The 22762-nt window shown below is 40.1% G+C and overlaps 1 protein-coding gene, 1 long non-coding RNA gene and 2 other non-coding genes across 9 annotated transcripts in view; 3 read left to right on the top strand and 1 right to left on the bottom strand.

Annotated features, from left to right (window-relative positions):
- usp46 (ubiquitin specific peptidase 46) overlaps window positions 1-17188 on the bottom strand; it is a 48799-nt gene extending 31611 nt beyond the window's left edge. Inside the window, exon 1 of the mRNA XM_060917397.1 lies at window positions 16831-17188. Within this exon, the coding sequence (XP_060773380.1) occupies window positions 16831-16866 (36 nt within the window). The 5' untranslated portion in view covers window positions 16867-17188. The remainder of the gene's footprint in view (window positions 1-16830) is intronic.
- Window positions 17189-17348: 160 nt separating this feature from the next.
- Window positions 17349-22283, top strand: LOC132883595 (uncharacterized). 6 transcript variants are annotated; one of them, XR_009654371.1, is made up of 8 exons: window positions 17349-17435; window positions 17619-19473; window positions 19559-19615; window positions 19884-19944; window positions 20844-20898; window positions 21081-21142; window positions 21366-21489; window positions 22044-22283. It is a non-coding gene; the product is annotated as an uncharacterized LOC132883595 (long non-coding RNA). The 6 variants fall into 6 exon arrangements; XR_009654372.1 differs by having other exon boundaries at window positions 17361-17435; window positions 17619-17752; XR_009654374.1 differs by having other exon boundaries at window positions 17363-17435; window positions 17619-17690.
- Window positions 19683-19806, top strand: LOC132883920 (small nucleolar RNA SNORA26). The gene has a single exon (XR_009654420.1). It is a non-coding gene; the product is annotated as a small nucleolar RNA SNORA26 (small nucleolar RNA).
- LOC132883921 (small nucleolar RNA SNORA26) lies at window positions 21182-21313 on the top strand. Its single transcript, XR_009654421.1, has one exon. It is a non-coding gene; the product is annotated as a small nucleolar RNA SNORA26 (small nucleolar RNA).
- Window positions 22284-22762: the final 479 nt, after the last annotated feature.

The raw sequence follows: 22762 nt of genomic DNA, 5'->3' as shown, positions 1-22762 counted from the left end.
CACCTACTACGTGACCACAACTTTTAGCTCACGTGTATATCGCCACCAAAATGCCTCATTTTTATTGATAACCCATCGCAAAGCATCACAGGCTGTAGTGTGACCGTAGCTTAAGGAGGCAGATGTGACGTCGGATGCAACCCAGCAATTGTACCTTACTGTGAGTAAAAATTAGCTTCAACTTGAAAAAAATTAAATTTCGCAGCCCACTAGATAGCGCTTCACGATTGAGAAACACTGTTCGACAGCTGAAGATGAACAAAATTTAATATCTTCAAGCATGACAACAAACCTAAGCACAAATCCAAGTCAACAAAGGAATTACTTCAGATGATTATGATCAACGTTTAGGCATGGCCCAGTCAGAGGTTTCGAGGGCTGTGTACAAGAGATCTCCTCACAATCTGATAGATCTGGAGCTTTTTTTTTGCAAAGAAGAGTGCAATAAAATTGCTGAATAAAGATGTGGCAACCAAGTTGGTCGAATTTTACCTCCCAAAAGACCGAGTGCTGTATTAAAAGGAAAATATGCTATAAAACATTATTAGTTAAAGGGGTTCACACTTATACAACTTGGTTATTGTAAGTTTTATTCTTTTTCTTAAAACTGTGTGTTATGCACTTGAATCGTGTTGGTTGATATATCACATTAAAGACGGAAAAACATCTGATATGATCGAGCTCCGTTTCCCTTTTTCTTTACATCACAAAGACTACGTTCAGTCTGCACCCTGAAACGACCCATATCTGATTTTTCTGCCCATATGCGACCTGTATCCGATTTGTTATTGACAATCTGAATGACACAGATCCGATTTTTTCACATGCGACCCAGGCCGCTTGGATATGTGGTCCTAAATCCGATGCATATCCGATATTTTCACATGCGACTGCAGTCTGACCGGACAGGTCGCATTAACGCGACCTACACGTCATCAACAAGAGACAAACGTCACTATTCTGCGTTGGCTAATCCCGCCTCTTTGGTGGAAAACAACAACATTTGTACAGTTTTCAGAATTTAAATAGACTTTTATAGAATTGATCAAGCTAATGGTGGATTTGGTAGGGACCTGGATGTTGATCTGTTAGCCTGATTAAATAAAACAGTTTCTATAACTGATTTATAACTTAAACCATCCTGTACCACATCGCCAGGTCTCGCCTCATCTCCATAGCAAACTGCACTGGTGTTTATGCACCTTGAGCCAGCGCTGAGAGAAGTTGCAGAATTCAGCTGGCTATAAACAATCTAAATAAATATTTATAAAAATGTAGAAAAAGTTTATTAATATGACGAAATAAATGTGTGCAAATTATTAAGCCTGAATTAAGAGTTTGGTAATACAGCGGCCGTATCCCAAATGACTGCCTACTGAAGCTCAAGTGCACTATATAGAGTTTAAAAATCCATTACTTCCTAGTAACATGTAGTGCACTTATATAGAAATTAGAGAGACATTTAGGAGTCAACCCTCGTTACCAGGCTACACGTTTTCATTTCAGTTCAGAAACAAAAACACACACGAGACCTCACACTTTAACACTAACCAGATAATTAAACAAACAAACAAAAAAAAGAAATCATTAAACATGAAGAGTGCGCTTTTTTTTTGTTTACGTATTACGTAGATGTGCTTATTACGTGTCAATTTGCGCATGCGGGACACTTTTGGGTCGTTTTCCGTTCATATTGGAGATCGCATACAAGTCTCATAATTGGTAATGTGAACGGCCTAACAAAAAAAATCGGATTTCACAACAAATCGGATATGGGTCGTTCCACGTTGCAGTCTGAACGTAGTGAAAAAGATGAAATTTTAACAGGGTTAAGGAGACTTATATCCACAATATCCTACAGAACTTATGAACCACCTAACTATAGGTAACTTAAAAAAAAAAAAAGTGTGGAGAATCATGCCTGGTTGCTTAAAAAAGACATATTAGATGAAGGAACACACATTGATGGCGGTTAAAAACTAAACTAATACAGATCCCACAGTCAGGATAAATCAGATTACTATTCACTAGCTTCACACCAAATTAGAGAATATATAAATGTCTTATCTGTTCAGCAAAAACAAAATCATGAATCAGTGTTTCTCTTAATTATTATACTGTACTTTCTCTCATTTCCCTGTATGGACACCTATCATTGCAATACTTCTTTCATGCAAAATAAGATTTAAAAGTATATACACGGAGCCATGGCCTTACTTTTGTTTATAAATGCCTTGAGACCTCAAGAATGGCACAGGAATTGTTTTAAGCGTTAACAAATTTAATATCGTAATTTTTACGATTAAAGTGATTTATATAGGTAGCAGTCTGAGTGAATGACCTTGACGTCCGTAATGTCACAGCAGGAAGTCTATCGGTCTCATCGCCATTTCCGCTATACTAAAACACAGAGCTGACTGCAACTCCGATCCTCCATTTTGAGCTAATGTATCGCCATGCCATGTAGATGTGTTGCTGCACCCGCCAGCAACACAACAGAAGGTGGATTTACGTTGCATTCATGGCCCAAGAATGTTCAAACTGCAAAGATTTGGACAGGTTTTGTGAGAAGTTCACAGGCACATTGGGCGCCTATGAAATGGCCTCTCCTCTGTTCTGCACATTTTACTGAGGACTCGTACGAGACCTCTGATCTGTTGAGGAGCGTTGGCTATAAGCCCGTATTGAAAGAGGGTGCAGTACCAATAATTAAAGGAAAATAAAGCTACAAGAAAAGGAAAGTTTTTTTTTTTTAAGAAAAGTTCAGTTGCACCGGTCCTCCTGGAGCGTGAGCCAAGGGTTGTTGCTAAAACCCAGGACGGAATGGGACGCGACATATCGCTCAGGCAGTGACCTCCCCACGGTTGGTGCTAAAACCAGTGACATCCCGTTCCATCCCAGGTTTTAGTAATTGCTTGAGCCGAGCAGTAATGGCGGAGTACTCCGTATGGACAAAATAGAGAATGAGTGGAGCAGCCGTCTTATTTCTAAACTGGATATTGCTGCCATCTCGCCCTTACGTGGAAGAAGTGAACGAACGGAGAACTGAACGAACAACTGAACGAACAACTGAAAGTCAGATTGTTTCAAAACAAATCAGCCACAAGATCAGCCTTCAAAAAGCGAGAACACAGACGGGTAAGCTCCAACTCATTTGGATTAAAAAAAAAAAAAAAAACACCTTGTTTACCTGCATTTAGATTAATACACGTAACTTGTAGGGGCGGCACGGTGGTGTAGTGGTTAGTGCTGTCGCCTCACAGCAAGAAGGTCCGGGTTCGAGCCCCGTGGCCGGCGAGGGCCTTTCTGTGCGGAGTTTGCATGTTCTCCCCGTGTCCGCGTGGGTTTCCTCCGGGTGCTCCGGTTTCCCCCACAGTCCAAAGACATGCAGGTTAGGTTAACTGGTGACTCTAAGGCTACGTTTACATTACGTCGAATCAGCGGATCATCAGATTAACGTTCTTAAAACGATTCGCGTTTACACTAAAACCGTTAGCCGTGCACACAGCAACACCAATACACGGATACGCTCGGCTCCGCAGGCATCCTGCGCTCCAAATCACTCCGCCCTGAACAGTGAGTGCCCTCTGGAGGGTGCGCACTCCGGCCCTGAGCAGCTCACAAAGCGCGCGAGTGAAGTGCACAAGCCACGATTCGGGACTGAGCCGCTGTGTGTGTGATCCAGTAGCGGCTGGCTTTTGTAAAAGTGAGGGAGGAAGGAATGCTTGGTTGAAGGTCACGGGCCCCAATGCGACCGCACCTGCTGGACCGGCTATAGTTACACGCACGGGTTGAGTTGATAATAGTTGAAAAACCTATCATTTTAACGGGGTGTGTACACTTTTTATAGCTGCTGTACACATTACTTTCAGGTGTTCAACACATCTTTCTCTTTCAAAATTCTCTCAAAATCTTCCGTATTTAATGAAGCAAACCTGGCGGCCATGTTTGTAGCTCAGCCCATGGAAGGGTTTTGCAAGCAAAACATTCACCACGTCCTCTGTTTCCATTACTTTATTCGTAGAATATCTATAACATAGTCAATCCACTTCCACCTCGCCGTTCTCACTCTGACTGCCGAAGTGCCCGAGTCACCGGATCTAGAAGTTAAGTTTGATAAGATAACCCCTCCCCCCAGGCAGCTAAGGCCTCTACTTATTGGTTCATTGCGCAACGAGGGCTGCAGCCTATTGGTTGATATTTTGTAGCACTTGTCAGATCTCTTAGCTAGTCCCACCCTCTTAGAGGAGGATTTTCCTCCTCTCTCTCATTGAAGTCTATGTTAACCACGAGCCGCCAGTGCCGGAGACTGTTTGAATCGGAGTGAATGGGAGCCGAAGGGAGGAAGATCCTCCGTGCAGTAATTTCTAATAGCGAGCGATAGGGGGTGCTAATGTAATTTCACCCAGAGAAACGAATATAATGTACATGTCGTATTTGGCAGTAAAATAGTAATATTCAAGGACAGCAATTCATTAAATTGGTCAAGACAATTTCAACTTTTTATTCTTAGAATTTTTAAGGAGGATCTTCCTCCCTCTCCTCACTGGAGAAGCCACCTGTGGTGTGATCCCAGCGCATATCACTTACTACTTGCAAGTGGAAGGATGGCAAGCCTAAAGACAATCATAACTACACAATGGGCAGTATTTGCATCAGTATTTGCAGTATTTTCATACTTTTATACTCTTTAATGAAAGGTGATACAAGGCGGAAGTCCGCGCCGTTTTTCAGCAGTCGCGTCACATGACCAACGCCAGCGAATCAGGAAGGTGGATGTCACAGTGACGTTGTCCAATAAGGACGCCAGCTAGAGCTCAGCACAGCGTATCCGCGTATTCTCAATGTTTACACAGCACCGGACCAGATACGATCTAGATTGAATACGTGGACGCTGGCGGATTCCCGTTTCCCGGCTTTTCCAGGTGGTTTAATGTAAACGGACAGTGCATCCGCGAAGAAAACGAGACAGATACGGTCTAATGTAAACGTAGCCTAAATTGAGCGTAGGTGTGAATGTGAATGGTTGTCTGTGTCTATGTGTCAGCCCTGTGATGACCTGGCGACTTGTCCAGGGTGTACCCCGCCTCTCGCCCGTAGTCAGCTGGGATAGGCTCCAGCTTGCCTGCGACCCTGTAGAACAGGATACAGCGGCTACAGATAATGAGATGAGACATGTAACTTGTATCGTGTGTGTTTAAGTTACCAGTATAAGATAATTTAATTTGCTTCAGAATGTGATTGTCTCAGTTCATCTGATTATTTAATTAGCCTTTTACGTTTCATCAGTGAAAATGCATGCATGTACATGTATATTGCATAAGTTATAACACCTATCCTGTTTTAATGAGAGTCAACCCATAATCAATGAAGTCAAATCAGTCTTAGTTGAGCAAGTCGGTAATGGTATTTCTTACTTTCACCATAAATTTTTATTCATATGACTTTGGTCTATAGCTGTAAAAGGCCTCAGCCTTAAAACCGGTTACCGCTGTGACGTCACGCACTCAGGGCTGGCTGGCTCAGCGGGGCAACTCCAATGCCAACTTTGCAGTCGATTTTTAACTAATTATATATATATATATATATATATATATTTTTTTTTTCCATTCCCATTTATGCAGCATACAAGAGTCAAGGATGGAGATACTATCTGGTGGATGATATACAGTAGTGTGCAAAAGTCTTAGGCTCATGTAAAGAAATGTTGTAGACCAAAAATGGCTTAAAAAATGTTTCAACATTAAAAAAAAAAACAGCAGTAAGCCATAATATATGAAACAAAGTTAATATTTGGTGTGAGATGACCCTTTGCTTTATATTTAAAAAAAAAAAAATTATATTAAGGAAATGATCTGTAGGTTTTACTGAGCGTCTTACAGAAGCAGCCCCAGTTCTTCTGGACACTTTGACTGTCACACTCGCTTCTTCATTTTGCACCAAAACCCAGCAGCCTTCATTATGTTTTCTTTTTTAATCTGAAAAGTGCTCTCTTATGGAATATGCTGCTCGGATACAAACTTTTTTTTCTGTAACATTTCATTTTGTGCTGGAAAAAACACGAACGTTTGGACTCTAAAATGTGTTTGTACTGACTCGATAAAATAGAAATCTATAACGAAGTTTGTATTAAAAAAAAGGGGCGATTAAGACTTTTACACAGTACTGTGTGTGTATACTCAGGGCTTGAAGGATGTGATTAATGGCTGATTGCTTAAATCTGGTACCTTAGAGCTCTACCAAGTTGTGCCTCCATATTTCTCATACTTGCTAATTCTTTTGCTTGTTTGTTTTTTTTGTCTAACCGTGCCTTAAATTCCCAGTGCTTTGGTTGGAGGAGATGTGGAAGGAGGCAATGGCGTGGATAATCAGGTAGCTATTTTTCCTTCATCCTTGGTTTTGTAAATGACCAGAATAGTAAACACTTGCTTTCTCTCATCATGCAGGATGCAGATAACGACTCGGAAAGCGACGACAACTTGTGCATTACTATCGGCAACATCAAAACCGGCAGGATCCAGAGCACGTGCGTAATCGCTCTCTGAGGTCAAGCAAAACACTCATGCCCTGCACTCTTTCCTGTTATTTTTTTGTCTTCTTTAAACTTTAAGGCAGAACCATCATTCTGTACCAAGTTACAAATAAAATAGAAGGCTGAAATAAAAATAAGCCCACAAAAGAACATTGAGGTGAGGTCATTAATCTTTAAGTGGGGAGTTATTCTCACACATCACATGCAGCTCTCAATAAAATAGAAGCTCAAAGAAAGGAAAAAATGTTCCAAGTCACCTCTTTTACTTGACTTTTACTATTAAAGGAATACTCCGGAGTGAAATACTTTTTAGGTCTATTTTCGCATTATTGGGAGTGCATACGTTGAGTTGCTACCACAATCACATCAATCGGATGCGTTTTGAGAAAATTCGTTTTTTGCTATTTCAACCGTAAAGCGCTAACACGGCAGTGCACGGGGCATGTCTTTTTGCCAATACAAAACGCTAGTTTTAAAACCATTGCAAAGCTCAAAACAACATGACAGTTCTGTGGAAGTGAGTAGAGGGTTCCTACAAACAAAATGAAGTGTCGCGAGCTCTGCAAGTGCACGGACAGAGTGTGTAGAAGAGTAAATACAAAGCCAGTGACCTTACCTGAAGTTGGTCTTCCTCAGACGCCATCTTCATGGGACAGTCCGTAAAAGTCGAGTGCCGAATGCAGAGCCCATCCCGCTGGAAATGCACAACATACCATAATTCTGCATTTCCAGCGGGATGGGCTCTGTACTCAGCACCCGACTTTTACGGACTGTCCCATGAAGATGGCGTCTGAGGAAGACCAACTTCAGGTAAGGTCACTGGCTTTGTATTTACTCTTCTACACACTCTGTCCATGCACTTGCAGAGCTCGGGACACTTCATTTTGTTTGTAGGAACCCTCTACTCACTTCCACAGAACTGTCATGTTGTTTTGAGCTTTGCAATGGTTTTAAAACTAGCGTTTTCTATTGGCAAAAAGACATGCCCCGTGCACTGCCGTGTTCATGGATTAAAACAAAAAAAAAAAAATTATCTGACTGAAAAAAAAGCTCCATGTCGTTGGCCCCTACCATGTCAGCGATGCGTCAAATTTTAAACGCCGTGTTGTCCATTATCCCTTAGGCCCCTACTTATAGTACATTTACATAATTTTAACAAATGACTAAAGCTAAGGCAAGACTTTACCATTGTCATTACTGGCTATTCATGATGAAACATCAAGTTTTCAGCGCAAAGTGCAAATTTATTTCAACAATACTTTAGTAATGCACAACAGTGGTTCAGAGAAAAGTGCAAGTGCAGTCGAACTTGAACCATGCTTTCGAAAGAGTGGAACAGAAAGAAAAATAGGAAATTCTGTTGAAATAAAGCCAGGAAACAAGAAAAGTAAAGTGAAAGTTCACTTTTTCTGCTTCTTCGCAGTGAAGCCAAAGGCATCTAGTTTGGCAACACCTGATGCCTGTTTTTGTTTCTTTTTCCTTGGCACAGCAGCAGGAGCTTGCCATTATCGCCCATTTCATTTCGCCAAGCCCATCTCCACTTATTCTTTACCGTTTTGTCGATGTCTGACACATCTGTGCCTTCATTTAAAAGAAGCGCGTCCATGCTGGCAAAACCGAAAGTAATTTGACGCGCTCTAGTGATGGAAATCGAAGGGCCTATGTCAGGTGAAATATGGCCTTATACGCAGTACTCGAGTTGAGGGGGGGATGTGGGGGGAGGCATCCCCCTTCTGAAATAAAAATCTCAAATCATCCCCCTTATAAAACGGCCATCCCCCCCATCACATCCCTTGTGCCATTTTACCAATTAATGTGGAAATTAGCCTACTATTATTTTAACAAATATTACTACCATTTCAACATTAGAGGCTTTGCGCAGTGATAGCCTACATGTAGCCGGATAAAAAAGACGCATATTTATTTATTCGGTTGCACCTCTCATTCACACCTATACGGAGGTTTCAGTCACTGAAAACAGCTACTTTTGCAAACTCTGGGCAGAGTGGAGATTTCTGAAAACTCCATCTTCAGACACGCGTGTAAATCGGGAAAACGAAGCAACAGTGGGCGAGAGGGCGCGCGCGAATATAATGAGTCATAGGTGTGAATCTTTCACCGAATGCCAATTGTCCCGGTTCTTCATGAAATCGCACGCGCACGCACAAATTCATTAGGTTAACTTTCAAATAACTGTTCTTGTGCACTTGCGACACCGGAGCCACTTTCCTGAATTTTGAGCTTCGGAGTATTCGCTTCTTTATCTATTTATTCAATGAATTTGTCACATACATTAAATTACTAATGTAAAACATTAGTAGCCTATTTAAGCAATAGCTGTTTTCTCCACTGTTTTCCGACCTTTTGTGCTTAGTGAATGAGACACTTCATTACACTCCACTGACCGACTTCCAATTCCGGACTTTTTTGAAAATGTAAAATATAGGCCTACGAGATGTTTTTTTGGGACTTAATTCGCGTTGGTCCTTCACTATTAATTTTTGAGACTGACGAGGCACTAAATACTGTGTAATTATTTTCTCCTTACTATGAAGTTTGGCATCTTAAACAAGTGTCGGGAAATCTTGCAGCCCGACTCTGCAGCCTCCAATGTTTAAGCGAACTGCTGAAACCATAATGTTTAAAGATTAAATCGTAGGCTAATCAAACCAAAGAAAAACACAGCCTTTCCAGAACGTTGTCTGCCGAAGCCTGTTTAACCTACAAAAGGCTTAATAGCATAGATCTTGCTGCGGCTTCAACAGGGCTGTTTAGATTTTTCACCTGATCACCTTTCAATAGGCAAATATCATTATTATTATTATTACTACTACTACTACTACTACTACAATAGGCCTAGTATTAGTAGGAGGCAAGTAGTTGCCTAGTAGTAGGACAGCCAAATTGTTTCATCAGTGGAGCCGCCGTTAAAAGGAAACTGATGCGGAGCGCCGCGGCTCGCCTCGGGGTGAATCGTGTCCCGAGGCGCGGGGCTGGCCCGCCCTGGCAGCGCTGGTTCATTGGGGAGAGGGCAGAGGTCGCTGGCTGCCAAGTTTGGAGAGGCTGGGACCTCCCCTGGCCGAGTTACGAGCGTCCAAAGTCGGGCTGGAGCTGCTGATAGAAACGAAACTCAAGCCGAGCACCGCGGCTCGCTGCCTACGCCGAGCCTCCCCGGGACTAGACAGTAGCATAGGCTGTATTTATTTATTTAGGCCTATCTAGCGCAACAACTTATTTCTTTACATATACTCAAACATAGCACGAGAAAGGGTTCAACAACAGGCAATCACAGCAGCTTGGTGAAGTTATAAATCACATCGGTGTCAGACCTATGGGCCTACCCCCCCCCTTTTTCCTCGGATCTGCATCACTCTCATTATTGATCTTTAGCGCTCCCAGTTGACGGAAATCCGTCGTAGTGACGGAAAACTTTAATCCATGCGTGTTAGCGCTTTCCGGTTGAAATCACAAAAAACGAATTTTCTCAAAACGCATCCGATTGATGCGATTGTGGTAGCAACTCAACATATGCACTCCCAATAATGCGAAAATAGACCTAAAAACCATTTCACTCCGGAGTATTCCTTTAAGGTCATTGGGAATTGTACTTCATCTTCATCAAAGTTTGTATGAAAAAAATAAAAGTGCCTCAGATTTTCACAGTACTGTGCATGTACAAATTTCCACCCTAACACTCCTGACATGACACCGACTGTGAATTACTAGTACAGGATTGGCAAGGCGACTTTCATCAGTTCAACAACTTCATATAAAAGTGACGCAATCATTCACTAACCCGGGCACGAGGGACAAGCAGATTTCATCAGACCTCAATCAGTTACTATTTATTTCACAAAAATTCCTATGTGTAGCATTGGTACAACGAACAAAAATCAATAATGAATAGCACATATTTAATTTCAGCTCCCTCCATGTTCACGCCATGTTTTTTGGTGGCCTACAAAGTCATATCAGTCACATGGTTATTTCCTATTATAAGCATGGGCTCTGCAGTGCGGTGAAAACCAGGTGATCGTCCAACAACAGTGTAGTTCTCATTCAGGACGATTCCAGTAACTTGGTGAAAATGTCTTTAATACTGTATTACTCAGAGGTAAGACAGAGTATTCCATGTACGGTATTAATAATGCATAGAATCACCGGACAGGATGTGTTGCAGAGTCAGAGAATAATGAATAAGCAGCTGAAGGTGCAGGGTTTCACCTTATGTTAAGGGAGATCAAGGATTTCAGTTGTGTTCATCAAGCGAAAGGTGTTAAAGTTTATTCCGTATCCTCACAGCTACACCCTCTTTCAGCTTATAAAGACATAATGAGAAGGTATTCTCAAAAATATCTTTCTAAAATCCTATTCAAATTGGATTAGTTTTACATGAGGAGGTGGGATATTACAGTTATTCCCAGAATATCACTGGGATTTTAGTCCTGTCCGAATCGGACTCATTTCAGTCATTTCTTATGGACTGTGTGGATAATTACTCCATATTACTCTGTAAAATGACCAATACAACCACCAGGTAATATACTGTATATCCCATCCGAACTGATATGTTGGTAAATTTTGTTATATTATACATGTGGCACAAAAACAACACGGGTTATCACCTAAACACCATCATACCCATGGTGAAGCATGGTGGTGGCAGCATGGTGGCTGCGTCTCTTCCACTGGGGCTGGGGCTCTAGTCAAGATAGAAGAGATTATTTATCGTACCAAATACCAACCTATATTTGCACAAACTATAATTCACAACCACTATCGAACCAAAACATCTCTGGAATATAGTGTTAGGAGAATGAAAGATGAATCTTCCCAGTCATCAAGGACATATACTGTCTGACTCAGTACAACCGCTGTATCGTGAAACAGACATCACAGTCATGGTCCAGGAAGAGCACTATGCATGACTGACAGGTGACCGGGTGAATAGCTGCACTGTGCATCATGTGACAATAATAATCTGAGAATGCAATTCAACTTCTCTTCCCCTGAGGACATCTGACTCCAACAAGGTTCGTATTTCAGTCATTAGAGGCCTAAAATGCCCTTTACCTCAAAGGTATATAAGTGTTGCATTGTGTAACGGAGAGATTAAAGAATGTACGTTCTCTTTGCTGAAACGAGCAGGCACATTATACTCATACAAAGGCTATTGATATTACAGAATCTCAAAGACGGTGGAAATAAAGTGGCATCATTGTAGAAGGAGCATGACTGGATCATTTTCGGCTGCGTCATTTAAACAGGCATTCAGACACTCCTGCCCTAAGTCTCCATCGAAAAGGCCCAGAAAGTCTTGCTTGACCTAAGCTACACACACGCTTGTGTATACAGACAAAGGAGATACACATTCACACACAGATGCACTTGCACTTATGGCTGAGAAGAGAGCGGTGCGAAATAGCACAGTGTTATACTGTACCTGCGACCAGACACATGCTAGACAGCGGTCACATAACCAGCACCAAGGAACAGTCCAGGTTGTAAAAAGCATGGCCTAGAACACATCAGCCCAGATAATAAAACAATTCCTATTCACTATCATTCCTGGTGTGACATTTTTGTGTCAATGACTTAACAAAACGGAAAATCAAAAGTTTGGCACGGACAGTTCAGAGCTATGAATTATGAGCTTCGCTGTGTAATTTGCTTGGCATCTGCTCGATATGAAACTGTGCCTAGAAGACAAAGACATATTCAGTTTAGCTTACACGCATTAGTATTAATCAGACCCAAGCCTGATTTCATGATGGCTGAAAGATTCATGCTTGTGTGAAATGACGCTGTGCTTGGATACAGTTTTCCATGTTTGCACTGCAGGTCAAGTTGAATGGTTTCTGCATTCATTCCAGGAGCTACAGTACAAGCAATCCAAACAATCTTACTAAATACTAGCTGGAATCGCTAATCATCTGTTGAAGGATCAGACACAAATCTTGGATCTGGATTCCTCATCATCATACACGGAATAGTGCACAGGATCACAACTGCCTCACAGCAAGCACGTCCTGAATTCGAACTTCGCAGCTGACTGGGGGGGGGGGGGGGGGGGGGGGGGCGCTTTCAGTATGGAGTTTGCTTGTTCTCCTTGTGCGGGTTTCCTCCGGGTGCTCCGGTTTCCTCCGACAGTCCAAAGACATGCAGATTAGGTCAACTGGTTACTCCAAATAGCCTGGAGGTGTGAATGTGATATATTGGTGACCTGTCCAGGACGTAAGCCACCTCTCACCCGAAGTCAGCCTTGATCGGCTCCAACTCACCGGCATCCCTGACGGATAAGCGGTATAGATAATGGATCCCAATGCTGATCCTGGAGAACCCTCTGTCTTGCACGTTTGAGTGTTTTCTCTCTTCTAACACACCAAATTCATATCAAAAAAGGGTGTTCGTGAGCTGATGAGGTGAATTAAGTGCATTAGAGCAGGGAAAACACTTAAATATGTAGGACAGGACCAGGGTTGGGAACCTGTGGTATAGTGTATAAAGGGGACACCTAGTTAGGGATGGAGGCTGTGCACTTATCTGTCAGGGAGCAAGCAAACCCCCCCACACACACAAAGTGTGTATACACACACATAGTGTGTGTGTGTATATATACACACACACATAGTGTGTGTGTGTATATATATATATATATATATATATATATATATATATATATATATATATATATATATATATATATATATACACACACACATATACACACACATATATATATATATATACACACACACATATACACACACATATATATATATATATATATATATATATATATATATATATATATATATATATATATATATATATATATATATATATACACACACACACACAAAGTGTGTATATATATATCAGGGCTCGAAATTCGCGGTGGTCCGGTCACCCGAGGCAACTTAATTTGTCATTTGGGGGGTAATTCCTGTCACTAGCCAGCCCGGCTGGCTAGTTGAAAATAAAAAACATATATGAAGCAAAGATTCAGACACACTGTCAACTAAAGCCGCCACATATTAAGCGTGTGCCGTGTCTATGTGTTTATCGGCAGGACGGAAGCTACCGAAGAATTCCGAATCATATCGTGTACGAGTCAGGCTGTCGGTTTTTTCACTACTGCGCATGCATATAATGCATCTCGTTGAATATCGCGGTAATCACGTGTAATATTGGACCAGGTGGGTGGAGCACAGAAGCACGGCAGGCCAGAACTGAGTTCTCAATGAACTATTTATTGCTAGCTTTTCAGCCTTTTATCACTTCCCAGCCGCGCACGCGCGCACACACACACACACGCACACACACACACACACACACACGTGTTCTGGTTGGGGAGAGAGAGCTCCCTTTCTCTGCTCTCCTCTCCTTTTAAAGGGCGCGGTCACTGGGGAAGATACACAAACACAGGTTAATCCCCATCAGGTGCAATAATTCCACCACTTACCTTCCCTGACTCCGCCCTCCATTCACAGACCGCCGCTTGGCCACGCCCCCACTGCCACATCACGTTATCAAATTCAATAGACGTGGCCACATTATCGCCCATTTAAACACGTGCTTTTGTTGTTGTTTACATCTACATCTGCCAAAGCTATGTTGCGATGTGGAATTTTCTGAAAGGTGTACAGAAACCACCAGAGACGGGGACAAAGCGACCTCTGTCTGAAGAGGAGAAATGACAAAGGACTTATAAGCAAACGTGGGAGCAGGGTAGGCCTTGGCTGTGATACGATTTTTATGGAATAATTAATTTTTTTCCAAGTTGATTCCTAGTCAATATGAAGCTCCTAATGCTTTCTCTCTCAAATGGTTAAATACAGAAAGCATGTTGGACATATTTTGGGTGCTATAGTCATGATAGTAAGTATATTTGCTTTCAATACTCATACACCAAGTTGCCAAGTTTTCCAATATATTATTATTTGTTGATATTATATATTATGGTGCTCTGTGTTGTTCTCATTTATGTATTTAACAACAGTATCAAAATACTTGGGTCTTGAAATAAATGCACATTAGTCATGAACAATGGTAACTACTCTCTTTTACGTTATTTTTGACAGAAGTAAAATTCATACATGAACAAATTTTGGCTAGTTGATTTTCTGTTTGGCGAGTTCCTTTGGAAAGTAACTAGTCCAGCTGGCTGGTGAAAAAAAAATTAATTTCGAGACCTGCATATATATTAATTACACACACACACACACACTACTGTATATACACACACACACACTACTGTATACACACTACTGTATGTATACACACAACTGTATATACACTACTATATACACACACTACTGTATATACACTACTGTATACTGTGTACACACTACTGTACACACACCTGTATATACACTACTGTATACACACACATTACTGTATACACTACTGTATATGCATTACTGTATATACACTACACTATATATATATACACACACACATTACTGTATATACACTACTGTATACACACTACTGTATATATATACACACACAACTGTATATACACTACTGTATACACACACTACTATATATATATATATATATATATATACACACACACACACTACTGTATATACACACTACTGTATATATACACACACACAACTGTATACACTACTGTATATACACACACACACACACATTACTGTATATACACTATACACACACACAACTGTATATACACTACTGTATACACACTACTGTATATACACACTACTGTATATATATACACACACTACTGTATGCACACTACTGTATATACACACTACTGTATACACACACATTACTGTATATACACTACTGTATATACACACTACTGTATACACACATTACTGTATATACACTACTGTATATACACACTACTGTATATACACACACATTACTGTATATACACTACTATATACACACTACTGTATATACACACTACTGTATATATATACACACAACTGTATACACACTACTGTATATACACACTACTGTATATACACTACTATATATACACACACACACACACAACTGTATATACACTACTATACACACACACACACACACACACACACATTACTGTATACACACTACTGTATACACACACTACTGTATATATATATACACACACAACTGTATACACACTACTGTGTATATATATATATATATATATATACACACACACACACACACAACTGTATACACACTACTGTATAGACACACACATTACTGTATATACACTACTATATACACACTACTGTATATACACACTACTGTATATATATACACACACACAACTGTATACACACTACTGTATATACACACTACTGTATATATATACACACACAACTGTATACACACTACTGTATATACACACTACTGTATATACACTACTATATATACACACACACACACACACACAACTGTATATACACTACTATACACACACACACACACATTACTGTATACACACTACTGTATACACACACTACTGTATATATATATACACACAACTGTATACACACTACTGTATATATATATATACACACACACACACACAACTGTATACACACTACTGTATAGACACACACACATTACTGTATATACACTACTGTATATACACAGTACTGTATATATACACACTACTGTATATACACTACTATATACACACACATTACTGTATACACACTACTGTATATACATACACACAACTGTATATATACTACTGTATACACACTACTGTATATATATACACACACACATTACTGTATATACACTACTGTATATATATACACACACAACTGTATATACACACTACTGTATATACACACACATTACTGTATATACACTACTGTATAGACACACACATTACTGTATATACACTACTGTATATACACAGTACTGTATATATACACACACACTACTGTATATACACTACTATATACACACACACACATTACTGTATACACACTACTGTATATACACACTACTGTATATACACTACTGTATATATATATACACACACAACTGTATATACACTACTGTATACACACTACTGTATATATATACACACACACACACATTACTGTATATACACTACTGTATATATATATATACACACACACAACTGTATACACACACTACTGTATATACACACACACACACACACACACATTACTGTATATACACTACTGTATATACACACACAACTGTATATACACACACACACACACACACACATATATATGGACTAGCTAGCACATTAGCAATGGATTTAAAGCTTGTGCACTTACCATATTACAAATGGAGGCGATATTTCTGACAGTCATTTAGTTCACAGGATGCTCCTCACCGCCATTGTTATGAAATAAACATGACTGTAGGAAGTGCACGAGCAGCAGATCTCGTGCAGTTTGGACCAAGAAGCCAATGCAGTCCTTATGATGGAGCACTGGCATGCAGCTCGGCTTATTCCTGCCTCGAAACAATCACAAGCACTCTTCCAAAGTCCAAAAGAAGCTTACAAACACTCAGCAACTCATTCTAATCTCTGAAAGTGGATCATTACATTAAAACTGACCGCTAAAGGATGCAGAGTAAACATCAGCACTTGCTTGCGGCAAGTAACTAGCTAGCAAAGTCCGTTCACCACAAGCCCCGCCCACTCCGCCAGTGACGCCATGTAAATGTCAGAGAAATTGGGCGGGCTTTGATTTTGATTTGCAGCCAGTTTCACCAATCAGAGCTCGGGTTTCTACTTCTTGCTTTGTATTCTCACCAATCGCAGCAAACCAGGAAATGTTTTTGGAAGAACTTGGAGAGCAAGGATTACAGAGTCGCAAATTTGGTTTTCGTTGGGAAATTAATCCCGATTTTCGTGTTTATCATATAACATGATGTAAGTTTAACTCTATACAGTGTATAATTTCACGAACAAAATGTTACTAAATATGAACAGAAACACAAAACATTATTTTGAACATTTCCACATTTTCTATAAATCTGTATTGGCGCTACAGCCACTGTGCGCATGCGCACGGCCCACAATTCATTTCTTCTTCCTGGTGTGTCTTTCTTTCAGCGTGGTCTTTCTCTTCTCTCACATGGAAGGGTGAGGTGCAGGTCTGCTTATTCTTGATCAAGCGTTATGTTGGTAAAATAAGCGATTCATTCATGTTGATGATCACGTGTTTATTTTCTAGGAGTATGGATGAGGTTTGTTTTTATCAAACTGTTAATATTGTTTAAATCCATTTTGTGGGTCTGACCACGTGTTTGCACAAACCCTCCTGTGCTATGCATATACATGATAATATCTGTATTAACACAGGATCTGCTTTAGTTTAATGTGTAGTCTACCAATCTTATTAGTGATTTTAAGGACCTTAATTAAATGTACTTTTAAATCAGTGTCTTAATGTTGTGGATTGGATTTGTGGAGATGTTAATTGTTTAGTGTGACGAAATTTAGAGGGGGGATGCTTATTTCTATAATATAATGAATGCTTTCCTCTTAATGTCTTGTACTTACAACCAGGTGGAATAAGAAATCCTGGATTCCCATATTCCTGAAATTCCAGGACTATCAAGGAATTTTAAAATGTTTACTCCAGACATGGAAAGTCATGGCCTGCAATTTTATTTTTATTTTTTAAAATATAAATAGCCAAGCATGAAATATCAGGGCTTTTTTTTCTAGCACGTTTACATTTTAATTGTTATTTATCAAACTACTATTTTCCATGCAGTATTTTTCTTTATCTGGTTATTTCATAATGTTTAGGGGGAAAATGCTTATTTCTATAGAAATGGCCCTAGTGTGGGAAGCCTGTAATAAGCTAGAAAAAAATCTGGCAGTCAAATTTAACTAAGTCTATTAAGGTCCAGACATCTAGAACTTTAGTAGAACCAGTTCTTCTGTATGAGTCAGAAACCTGGACCCTAACTACCAAGCTTGAGAGCCATTGTCATGGTCTGAATTTACCACCGGTCTGAATTTACCAGGTAAATTTATTAACTTTAATAAAACTAACTTGCTCATAAAATTCAATCCAAACCATTCACACAATACAAAAACACATTATCTACACATTATAAATCTGAAAAAGATTGTAAAAATATCTTTCTTTTGAAAATGGTGAATCGCTGGTCTCGTGCCTGCTTGGACTGTGTTTTTTGCTGATCTTCATTTTGTGTCTGGGAAATGATTGTTTCCTCATCCATATTCAACAGCTTGTCTACTGATTATCAAATCTCACAATTGTAATCACAATTCGCGTTCTATTAGTCCACAAATGTGTTGAAATGCTCGGTACAAAAATCGCAGCAAGAAATGATAAATTTAGACTTTCCGGAAGTTGACCGGGGGAAAAAAAATCGGTCTGTTCATGGTAAACTTATACCAGCACATGATCAGACCGTGACACCGTCTTGACGGATGCTATGCAAATCTGTTAAGAAGAGCACAGGACATCAGCCATTCTCGGCCATCGTGCCACAGGCAAACTAATTTCCTCTCTCCTTCTGTGGCATCCTTCTGGCAAAGTTGTATCCAGACAGTGAACGTACCCAGACACCATTGCCAGAGACTTGGGCATCGATATTGAAGATCTGGGTTCAGCGATGTAGGACTGCTGTGTCTGGAGAGAGTTAGTCATGGGAATCTCGCCCACCCCCATGGTCGAAGGACGATGATGTTTAAGCAGTTAAAGCTTTAAGTTTTGTCCTGAAAACATCTGTGAACTAGTAAATAAAGATCACAAATTGATTGATTTCTGGCTGGTTTTTGTCTGGTGACAGACAAACGTGCCCTGTTTTCCCTTTTCATTATCAGTCATAGAAACTCAGCTTTTTCGTTCGTGAAAGTCAGGGATTTTGACATGACTTGAGTGGGAATCCTGGAAATCTCTTCTTCCACCCTGCCTCAGATCCTGGAGGTGGAATTATTACACTTTAATCTGATATTAACGGCTTAAATTTGTTCTATGCATTAAATACATAATGTTAATATTGTGTGTTTAGGTCAGAGGAGTGTCAGAGTGAAGCACCTGGTTAGAAAAGAGTACAAAATCTCAGCAGGTGAGTATCTTAAAGGACAATATTTCTTAGCGACAAAATGGTAACTTTTTTTTTTTTGTCCCCTTTATTGCCCATTTAAGACTTCTCGTGTCCTAAATGATTAACACAGGGGGGAAGAAGAATTCTCTCAAAAACCTGAAGTAAAGGCTCATGTTTTTTCCTTGCTTCGGATCCTGTCGGGAGAAACACATCTTTCTTCAACCTTTATTTCTTATGCTTGGCCATATGGCCTTGATGTACAGTATAAACCTTGTCTATTTGTCCACAGGAGCTGAAATGGAAATTCTGAGCTCCAAAATCGAAAGACCTCTGATGTTAAAAGTACTCGGGTAAGTAAGCTTGAATATGAAAATTGAGCTATGCCTCCAAGAAACAAACCTCCACATCCTGGATGAGAAGTTAAAAGCATATAAAGATGTTGATCTTTCCTCCTATGCTTTGCCCACTGGAGGCTGTCTGTGTTTCTAGTGGCCATAACAGGGGGGTACAGCAATCTCTTGCTAAAACATTGGGGTCAGAGGGCTTCTGCATGTGCCTGGATCCTGTGCAAGGAACATCACCTAAACAGACAAATTGTCCTTTAATGCAGGACTGCACGAAGAATCATGTAATTTGTGGGGGGAAGAGAATGTTTGTTTGAATTCTTAAAGGAGTGAAACCTTGCTTTGGGATGTTGAGGTTATAAATTGTATAATGTAACAAATAATTTGCTGTAGGCTACATTTTGGGTGCTACTGTTGCTCATTGCTAAAGGTACACTCCCACCAGAGACACGAGCGACTAACTAATGTTCTAGCATGAACGCAGGGTTAGTTTGTCTTGACGTATGCAGGGCAGGAGGTCCCTGGACAGAATTTAGAAAACCCCTGGCCTAAACATTTAATTTGGTCTAGTGACATCATTTTGTGACAATGTTTTCGGGATGTTCATCTGGGAGTCTCAGTATCTCAAGAGTAAGTTGTTGAATGTAGGATTTATGAAGAATTCTCACTGCAGATGAACTGATCAGATTTTAGCATTGAGCCAAGCAGGGTTGGGGTCAAACGTCTGAGTTCTTCAAGCCCGTTTCCAGTTGGAACTGTGTTTCTGACACAAAAATTAGCAACAGGAAGGACTAGGTTTGGCAGAGCAGTCCTTCCCAGTTGACGCCATTGGTGGTGGTGGTAGTAGTAGTACTTGATGCTTGTATTTGTAGTCCTAATATTTCTTAAAATGGTGTTTGTTCCAGACTGGACTCCCAGCCACCTGACTGAGGAGAGCGATGTTCTCTGCTGAAACTGAAGGTAAGCATTAATAAAATCCTGAAGTACAGAGTATAGTGTTTTTTCTTCTCCAGTGGAGAGCATTCAAGAGTGCGAAAGAACATGCACAAGGAGAATAAGAAATTTGATCCGATTACCTTTGAAATGTTATTCAGTGAGTGTTGTGTATTAAAATAATCCCTTTGTTAATACTGTGTGTGTAGGTTAGAGGGCTGCCACTCACACTGAAGCACCTGATTAGAAAAAGAGCACAAAATCTCAGCAGGTATGTGTCTTGAAGAACAAGAACCTTAAGTCCCCTTTATTGCCCATTTAAGACTGCTCATGTCCTAAATGATCAACACAGGGGGGAAGAATAATTCTCTCAAAAAACCTGAAGTAAAGGCACTTTTTTTTTTTTTTTTCCTTGCTTCGGATCCTGTTGGGAGAAACACAACTTGCTCAGATCACCCTAATATTATATAAACCTGCTGTCCACTTATCCACAGGAGCTGAGAGGGAACACGCAAGCTGAGAAAATAGGATGTGCCATGTCAAGTCGCCAAGTGAGCAAGCTCATCACCTCCAGAATTATTGGCACCCTTCGTGAAACTTGCACAAGACTGAATAATGGTCAGTGAAGGATATGCTTGAGCTTTTAAAATGACCAATACACCTGCAATTAACATGTGCTGAAGTCTCCCATTGAGAGAATAACCGCACTGAACCTTTTCCTGTAAGTAAAGTTTAATAAGGTTGGAGACATTATGCAGGTTGCCTATAATGAAAGGTGAGAACACAAACCTCCATGTCCTGGATGAGAAGTTACAATGCATGTAGACCACTTATTTAATTGAGAACTCTTTCCTCCTATGCTTTGCCCACTGGAGGCTGCCAGTGTTTCTAGTGGCCATAACAGGGGGGTACAATAACCGCTTGCTAAAATGGGGTCAAAGGGCATTCACGTGTGCCTGGATCCTGTGCAAGGAACAGACCAATCTTTCATGAACAGCCTTTTTGATTTAATACTTATTTAACACCAACTGAAGTAATGATTAGAGTCTAAATAATGCGATAATGCACAATTTAACCTCGTGGGGGACTTTTATTAGACTTTTTAACCAAGATTGATAATAATGGCAATTCTATGTTCTGTCATCTTAAATTTTCCACCTCTTTCTCACTAGGTGCTGAAAGTGTGCCTTGAGGTCCAGATAAGCAGCATGTCTGTGTTCAGTACAGATACACCTTTATCTGCCCTTTTATTTGAACTTATTTTGTCTTTGTGCTACCTGGTGTTGACTGCAGTGTCTTTACATGTTTAAAAGGGGTTGTCGGCTCTTTTCTGTGAAGCGAGAATAATTCTGGTGTGTGTTTCATATATTAAATAAGTGCTTTACTGGGAAATACACCACTCCCCCCCCCCCCCCCCCCCCCCCCCCCCAATACAAACTAAAACCATGATGTTTTCCAATATCTTTGCTTGTGGGGAAATTGATGAATTGTTTTAACTTGTGTACTTTGTGAATGTGTCTGTATAATAAAAAGAACTTCACATGTTGGCTTGAAGATATGAAGTTTATCTTGTGTTTGGAAAAACTTGCATTTTTCATACAAAGTAGATATAAAGAACATTACACGGTAGTGCAAAGATATGAAGTTTATCTGTGTTGAAAAATACTTTCAGTGGTTTGCTTCACTCACTTGTGATATTTTTTTTTTTTTTTTAAATGAGTTGATAGCTGACCAGGGGTGTAGCACCGAGTCTGCTCTAATCTATGTACGACGAGATTGAATAAAAGTTATTCCGCTCAATCCACATTCAATGGATTCTGAGAAATGGCATTTTTATTTTTTGCAAATTTGATAAATGAAAACTATACAACATGGCTGACAGTCTTTTCTG

This window comes from Neoarius graeffei, chromosome 3 (assembly GCF_027579695.1).
Source record: "Neoarius graeffei isolate fNeoGra1 chromosome 3, fNeoGra1.pri, whole genome shotgun sequence".
Classification (NCBI taxonomy): Eukaryota; Metazoa; Chordata; class Actinopteri; order Siluriformes; family Ariidae; genus Neoarius; species Neoarius graeffei.
Note: the sequence above shows the minus strand (reverse complement) of the source record. Positions and strands in the feature narration are given on the sequence as shown.